We start from the raw sequence: 8,609 nt of genomic DNA, 5'->3' as shown, positions 1-8,609 counted from the left end.
CAGAAGAATGCTGCCTTGAACAGCTTTCAAGTTTCTGATTGCATAGTATAGCAAACACTATTTATTCAATAACAAATCAAAGCAAAACATTCACAGAAAATCAAGGTACAGTATTCATAGTGTTACAACTTATTACAGAAAAATAAAATACAGCCTTCACAATGACTTATCACTAAAATGGCCACATAATTTTCACCACAGTGGTCACAAAGCTTTGAACAAAGAACAATCACTTAATAACTCAATCATTCAATCATCCTTAAGGAGGTTTGCCTCCTTATTTTACAAAGTAAAAACAATCAAAGTTCTCCACTCATGGGGCACACTAAGTTACAAATCAATTATATTTAGTCATTATTCACTATTCAATAATCAGAAAATACACAAATCCTCAACCCCTAGGTCACTAGTAAATTAAAATTTCTCAGTCAGTACACAGTATCCATGTAAAGTCTTCTTTCAGCTTGACTCAGGGTGGTCTCTCAGATTCCCTGGATCCCCCCTCCATGGTCCCAGGGTCCAACCTGGATTCACCAAACTGTCACCTGTGTTCAAAGGCAGACAACTCCCAGGTCCTTATCTAGCTCTCCGAGGACTTACTGTTCGATGCTGAAGCTCACAGTGTCCAGTCCACCTTAGATCCTTCACAGTTTCTGTTTCTGGGAAGTCAAGGCTTAACAAAGCCACAAACAGTACCAGCACCATACTGGCTGACCCTCAGAAATCCTCAACAGCCTCAGCAGCTCTGGCTGGCCCTTACACTCACCAGAAGTTCCAGCTGGTTCCCAGAATCAAAATCACTTCATCCAGGTTCTTGTAATAGAAATGCAAATTTAAAGATCTTCGCTGCCCCTAGGCCCTTTGATAGGCTTAAGAGACTCTGAGAACCTTCCTTGATTTGAAAATATATTCTGCCTCCTAATAGGCTGAACATGGTCACATGGAGCCTGTGGCAGGAGGCTTGGTTTTCAGGAATGCCCACACCTTGATGCTGTGTGATTGGGCAGTGGGTCAAGAGGGTGGTTACATTCTCTGACCCAGGAGAAGGCTATATAATCCCTGATGTGAGGTTTTGCTTTGAGGCTCACTTTGAGAAGTGTTCTGTGATTTGATCAGATGAGACTCTGGGAAGCCATTGTTGAGAACCACCCTCCCCCCCCTCTTGATAATTCTCTGTCTTGATAATTCTATCTGTATACTCTGAAGTTCGGGGTGCTGACCTTTTTTCCCCTGAACTAGGTAAATGATATGTATTTGACTGATTAAAGTGAGCTTGTTAACCAATTTTGAGTTGCTTTCCTTTAGTAAAGCAGATCTAAGAACCTGTGTTGGCAGCCATCCTGGGGATGATGGGATGCTTGCTGCTACAGTTCTCCAAATAAAAAAATCATTCTCTCCAGCCTGGGGGTGGGGGGGGGGGGGGCCTTTCTTTTTCAGCCTCCTCAGTGGCAGCAGCTTCTGCCTCCAGGAAGCTTGCTCCAAGAAGATCTGAATTTTTCCTTATATACAGTATTGCTCCTCCCTATTCAGCCCCTTCCTGTCACATCAGCAACACCTTCTGTTTCTTTAACAGAGGCTTGACTAATTACTAAGTGCTAAGTACCTGTTACCTTTGCCAATACAAAGGGATCAAATTACATTACTATTACAGACCTCGAATTCATTCCCAATGACCCTCTCTTGCATCCCGGTCTTTTGAGTGGTCCCTGGATCCCCCAACTTTCAAACCCCATCATTTACATGTGTCATCTTTGAAGATAAATCCTAAGCAGGGGTAGCCATTTAAATGAATACCTGGCTAAATATATAAGAGGCAATCTTAAGGTGTGTGTGTGCCTGGTCAGGACTGCCTGCCTGTACATGAAATGCTTTCTGTTGCTATGGACTTCATCAGGATTCTCACCAGGGTAAAGCACATGTCTTAATGAAAAATTGCTAAATTTATCCAATTATACTGGTTTTCTATTTTTTTTTTAGTTGCATGCCGAATCTTTTCTTATCGATTCCTCCTCTCTTTTGTTGCTGAATGTATTTAAAAGTCTACATTTTCCTCTAAGAATATACATTGCTAATACACCAAAATGTTTTGGTATATTATTTTTTTGTTGTTGTCATTTTCTTTGATTAAATTTTCTATTGTTTCTGTGGTCTGTTCTTTGACCCACAAAATCCTTAGGATAAAATTAATTAGTTTCTAATTAAATTTTAATCCTTTCTTCAAAAGTCACTTATTGAATATAATTTTTTATTTTGTTCTGACCAATAAAAATATGTTCACTATTTCTGCTTTTGTTTGTAAGGTTTTTCAGGTAGTTATATTTGCTAAGATTATTTAACATTGTAAACAACTAGAATTGCTAAAACACCACTTCTTTTATTTAATGAGTGACTTCAGGTTAAACAGGTTATATCACTAGATACCCTTATGTTTACTTGAAGAGTACAAGAGGTTATTATCCTCCCTTTTACTGAACTTTGGTCCAGCAAAAACAATTCATTATTTACCTCAACTTAAAGCAACCAGGAACTGGAATACTGGAAAAGATTAAATTCTTTCTTAAATCTGAGCCATTTTTCCTGGTCTGAAAACTACAGAGAAGATTTTAGAAGATTTTCTAAAATGATTTTAGAACTTTTAATTTTGCAAATCTTGGGTATGTCATTGGGTGAAGTACAGAAACCATTTGTTAGTTTTCTGAGTCTAGACAAGACCGAAGTCCTGCTTTACACAAAGACAGAAGAAGCATTAATTGTGAGGTCAAGCTACAAGAACAATGGGCCAAACAGGAGCTATCTTTCTGTATATTTAAAAGACATGGAAGTGGCACAAGTGGTAAACGTGACCAAGATGTCCTCGGAGGTTACAAACTTTAAAATAAACCTAATGACGAAGAGAACAGGTGAGACAAGTTTAACCATTCAGTTATGGGATTCTGTAGGTGGGCAAGACAGACTCATTGAAGAGATAAAAGATATTCGAATCAAGGTGATCTTCAAACAGAAAACTGAGGCTGTCATACAGGCATCTTTGCATTTTGACAGCTATGCCCTAATGCTGATTTTACCAATGATATTGCTTAATAAATGTGCATTTGGCTGCAAGATCGAAGTGGAGACACTCCAGATTGCATGGAAGAAACCTTTACCAATACTTCTTGGTGGAGCTATACAATTTTTTGTCATGCCATTCTGTGGATTTATTTTAACTAGGATTTTGGCATTATCCCAGGCCCTCTCTTTCGGATTTGTTATGACTTGTACCTGTCCTGGAGGAGGTGGAGGCTATCTCTTTGCCCTGCTTCTGGAAGGTGATATTACTTTGGCCATTGTGATGACTTGTGCTTCAACATTATTAGCACTGATAATGATGCCTCTGAATTCATATATTTATAGTAGAATGTTGGGGCTGCATGGTTCACTTCATGTTCCTGTTTCTAAAATCATGACGACCCTCCTTTTCATAGTTATACCAATATCAATAGGCATAATTGTTAAGCGGAAAGTACCTAAATGGGCAAGCTACCTAGAGAAAATAATTAAACCTTTTAGTTTTTTGTTAATGTCTATAGGAATATATTTGAGCTTCAGGATGGGATTAATATTTACAAAAACAATTAACTTGGAGGTATTTTTCCTGGGACTATTGGTTCCTGCTTTGGGTTTGTTGTTTGGATACTCTTTTTCTAAAATGTTTATGTTGCCTCTTTCAGTTTGCAAAACAGTTGCAATTGAAGGTGGGGCATTAAATAGTTTCTTAGCACTGGCCATTATTCAACTCTCTTTTCCACAGCACAAGGCAGATTTGGCTTCAATTGCGCCTTTTACAGTAGCCATGTGTTCTGGCTGTGAAATGCTGTTTGTGATTCTGTTATACAAAGCTAAGAAAATTACTGTTCTCAATGTAGAGGATGAAAAACTAAAATCTTTTGTCTAATAAATTCTTATAATCAGTTGACAAGTATTTATTAAGCACTTGTCATGTATTGGGCTCTGGAGGGAATAAAAATTAATATCAGAAATAGTCTCAGCCTTTGAGAATCTTTCAGTCTAGTTAAGAGATAAGAGAAAAAGATGAGTAACACTGCAAGATCAAAATGATAAATGTCAAATATCTAGAAGAGTGGGTAAAGGCTAAAAGAAATCAGAGGAAAATGAGATTCTATAGGAATTCAAGAGGCAGAGTAGTCACTTCCAGCTAAATTTATCAAAAATAAAATCTAAAGAAAAGAAACCAAATTTAAAAAAAGGCCATAAAGTGATATAGTAAGTAACTAAGTAATATGGAGTCAGGAGAACCTGAGTTCAAATCCAGCCTCAGACGCTTAACACAAAAACTAGCTGTGTGACCTTGGGCAAGTCACTTAACCCCAACTGCCCTCCAAACAAACAAAAAAAACACTTTAAAAAAGGAAAGGATAGATAGGAAGATGGTGTTTGAACTGGACCCTTTTGATTCTCATTCCATCAAAAGAAAGAATATTTTTAAAAAGATTTTGTATAAATGAATCTTTTGTCCTCTTACAATACCCTAAGTATCTACTATGTAAACATTTAAATAGCCCTTTCAAAATTTTAAGGCACTTTACAAGTATTATTTCATTCTACTCTTATAACAGCCCTGGGTAGTAGGTGCTATTATTATTTTCATTTTAGAGAAAACTGAGGCAGACAGAGATTGACAGACTTGTCCAAGGTCATCCAGCCAAGTGTCTGAGGTCAGCTACAAATTTAGGTCTTCCTGACTCCAGGTCTAGCCTATGTCCACTGAGCTACATGCTTACCCAATGAACTAATGTCCACCTTGAATTTCAGTACCTGAATTTCAATGTATCACAGGGAGAATTAATTATTTTTTGCCTCAGAATTGCCCCCTTTTCTACCTTTCTTATATCTATAAATGGTGCTATTCTCTTTATCATCTAGGCTTGCAGTCTTGACATCATTCTTGCCTCTTCTCTCTTCCTTACTATTCCTATATTCAATCTGCCTACAAATCCTGTAGATTTTAGCAGTGTGACATTTCTCATGGTCATCTTTTACTTTGGATCTCCACAGTCATCACCACTCTACCTTGTGCCCTCATTAATACTCATCTGGCTACAATTCAGCAGTCTCCTACACATTTCTGCCAAGTTAATCTTGCTAAGTTATATGATCATCTTGTATTCCTGCTTAAACACCTTCATTGGCTCCTCACTGTTTATCAAATAGAATCCTAAATCTTTTAGTACAGCATTCAAAATTCTAAGAACCTTCCCATCTAGCCATGTCTCCTTATTTTAGTCCAAATTAGACTATTGTGTTACTCATATACTAAGGCTGGGATACATCTGAGCTACTAAAGTGTGTGTTAGATTTGAGCTATTCAGGTCACCAACCTCTGCATTTGGTAAGACCAATCTTCTAACTAATTTTTATATGTGATTTGGAAATGCAATTAATGTCATCTTATTGTTTGTGTTATTGTTACAGTATTACTACACTGTAGTAAAATTCTTTTATATTGTAAACCTGAGTGACCATTGTGAGTCAGAAATGGTGTTAGACAAAGCAACTTTTAATCTAAATTTAGTTGAAACTAAAAGACAGTGAAAAAAAATTGTTTAAAATCAGGTATGTTATTTTATTAAGTCCTATTAATCCTGTCTTGAAGCTAAAATAAGTTGGCTCTCATGAAAATTGTAAAATTGTTAACTAAGTTATTTGGGATTATTGTTATAATGTTAAAACCTAAAACTGATCCCACAGAAGCTCGAAGGGTAGACAGGGCAGACACTTCCTATTCCTCTCCCTTAGGAAGATGGCCAAGGTCACCTTCCATGTAGGCTATAGGGTGTGACCAGAGGTAACATGTACCAGCTACCATATACCAGGATCCTAAACATAAAATATAGGAACCCTGAAAGACATCCTGGCAAAGAAAAAGAAAAATCAGTATTGAAAATACAGAATTTGCCACGCAGAAACTATGTGGTTTTCATCACTCCAGAGGAAGAATATCATAGGGTGCACAGACAGATCAGCCCCTTCTTCAGGGTCCCTATCGATTTCTCCTTATTTGCAAACTTGCCAGATCCCTAGAAATCATTTGGTAAGCAAGGTCATCGGCCCCAGAAAAAAAAAAAGAGCTTGTTTGGGTTTTGGAGTTCCTAAACAATGAACTTGGCTTACTGAGAAATGAAATCTCTTATGTATGTAAGTCATGGTAAACTTTTGTTACTTATTGCAACTACATAAGAGTAAAAGCAATTGTATCTAGCCCTAAACTGGGATTGGTGAGACTTGACATTTGAGGTAAAAGCTGTTGGGACCACAACTAGTTTTATTTTGAGTTTGAATTTAGATATACTTGTCTGCATTAAATCAGTATCTGAGAGAAATGCCACAATCTACTAAGAGGGAATGCTGCTCCAGGTGAAGATTTGCTTTTGGGAAAAGTCAAGAGGACAATTTTAGCCTCAATCTAAAATGGGACCCTCCTGGCTCAGTTTCCCCATTGTCTTCCTTTGAAAAGGAATGTTTTCCACCTGGCTATTCCTGAGTCTGGTTATGAGATGGAATTAAAGTGATTCTCATCTGAATTCAAACAGAGTTAAGGATGTTTTATCCTGTCATATCTGTCATGTCCCTGCTTTTTCCTTTTATGGCAAATTTCTCTAATTAGAGCAAGTGGTCAGTAAAAGACATAAATACAATGCAGGTATGTAAAATGTTGCTGTTTTCAATCTGAATATGTAGTCAACTCCATATTCCAAACAACTGGGTAAATTAGTACACAGGCTTGTCATCTGTCTGCCAGAATAGTAAAGTGAAATGTTGAATCCTTGGAATAGAACATTTTTTTCTGAATGACATGGGAACAATTAGACAAAGGGAAAAGAAGTTTGTGAAACAAAAGTACAAACACAATGTTAATCATTATCCCATATACTAAGCCTGCGATACATTTGAGCTACTAAAGTGTGTTAGATCTGAGCTATTCAGCCTAAAATTATATTCTTTTCTACACCTTAAGTAATTTAGTAAAAGGGTACTTGGCCTAGTCAAGTACCTCTTACTGGACATATCTGTCTTTCTCCTTATATCTTGGACCATGCATATTGAATTTGCCTGTCAGATTTGTATCTCTCAGATTACAGGCCAATTCACCTACAGTTGATAGCAAACAGTGGATACCAGTCTATACTCAGTTATCATCCTCTGGATGTGATCTATGTTGGGTTCCAGTCAACTTCCTCCTTGGGACCCACTGAGAAAGGAATAGCTCTACTCCCCTTTTTAGCCTGAAGAAGCTATGGAAGCTGAGACCTTCGTCCCTTCTCCCAAATGAATTTGGGCCCCAGCTCTTTGAAGGGGGAATGATGGAATCCTAATAAAGTTGCTCCCCCCCCCCCCAATATCCTAACTTCTCCATATATGCCTCACTGCTCACTGGAACAACAGGTATGTCCCTGAACTCTTAGTTGCCACAGAAACAGTAGGTGTGTCCATGTGATGGGAACCTAGCTACTGCCTCTACCTGGTCACTGCCCCCAGACTCACTCCCACAGAAACAAGTGTGTTCTTATATGCAATCAAAATCACATCATCCATCTTGACCAGACAGGATCACAATAGTTAGCCAGTTGGAGGGCAGAATGACCAGAATGCTTAACCACCAAACCATATATGGGACCCCTCCTCCATTACCTGATCCCTTAACAAACTACTCCTGCCTTTTTAATATTAATAATATTCCTCTATTCTATGTAAATTTGTGTTATGTAATTGCATCTTTACCCTATAAAAATCCATCTTGCTTTCTCTAAAGTTCCTGGTTCCTCTTGGAATTTAGCCCACTTCATGAGAGGTATCAATCTCAATAAATGCCTATACTTGGAGTAAAGGTGGTCTGACTGAATTCTTTGAGACGGTTCCACCACAACAGATCATGAAACCCCAACAATTTTGGTGTCTCTGTGTTTAAATCTCAACAATAAGACAAAGACCTAGGGCTCACATCTGTATTTAGTGGACATGACTTGGAGGAAGATCCAGCAAAGGAGACTGAGGACTGGTCATATAGGTTAGGAGGAGAATTAGGAGAAAGTAGTGAAAATCTAGATAGAGTATCAAGGAGAAGAGAATGATTTATCAGTGCTAAAAAGGATGAAGATTGAAAAAAGACCACGATTTTGTTACTTCATGGTGTGCTGTGGTGGCACTATCTCAAAGAATTCAGAGTCAGGCCACCTCTAACCTACCATTTATTGAAGATTGACACCCTGTAATGGTAATGGTAATTTGAATATCTTCCCTCACCTTAATAAGCCTAGGTGAATTTGAGGACCTTCCCTGATTTGAAAGTATACTCTGCCCCTAATAGGCTGTGATCACATGGAGCCTGTGATAGGAAGAGTTTGCTGAAGGGTACGGTAGAGCCCACAGGAGAAGCTTGCTTGAGGAAGGTTTGTTTTTCAGGAAGGCATATTTCTGTTACTTTGTGGGTCATGAGGGTTGTGATGTTTTCTAACCCTGGAGAAGGCTATATATACCTCTTGAAGTCAGGTTTTGCTTTGGAGCTCACCTTGAAAAGAGTTGTGTGATTTGGCCAGATGAGACTCTGAACA

The 8,609-nt window shown here is 38.1% G+C and overlaps 1 protein-coding gene across 1 annotated transcript; it reads left to right on the top strand.

Moving 5' to 3' along the window:
• The first annotated feature begins 2,444 nt into the window (after window positions 1-2,444).
• SLC10A5 (solute carrier family 10 member 5) lies at window positions 2,445-7,841 on the top strand. Its single transcript, XM_069100193.1, has one exon. The coding sequence runs from the start codon at window positions 2,621-2,623 to the stop codon at window positions 3,932-3,934; it is 1,314 nt and encodes a 437-aa protein (XP_068956294.1). The 5' UTR covers window positions 2,445-2,620; the 3' UTR covers window positions 3,935-7,841.
• Window positions 7,842-8,609: the final 768 nt, after the last annotated feature.

The sequence above is a fragment of the Petaurus breviceps genome, unplaced genomic scaffold (assembly GCF_028583685.1).
Source record: "Petaurus breviceps papuanus isolate PSGF00001 unplaced genomic scaffold, PetGlider_PUasm1.0 38, whole genome shotgun sequence".
NCBI lineage: Eukaryota > Metazoa > Chordata > Mammalia > Diprotodontia > Petauridae > Petaurus > Petaurus breviceps.
Note: the sequence above shows the minus strand (reverse complement) of the source record. Positions and strands in the feature narration are given on the sequence as shown.

Excerpts from the sequence above, each read along its gene's own strand:
- SLC10A5 (XM_069100193.1), top strand. The coding sequence starts at position 2,621 with ATGATTTTAGAACTTTTAATTTTGCAAATCTTGGGTATGTCATTGGGT.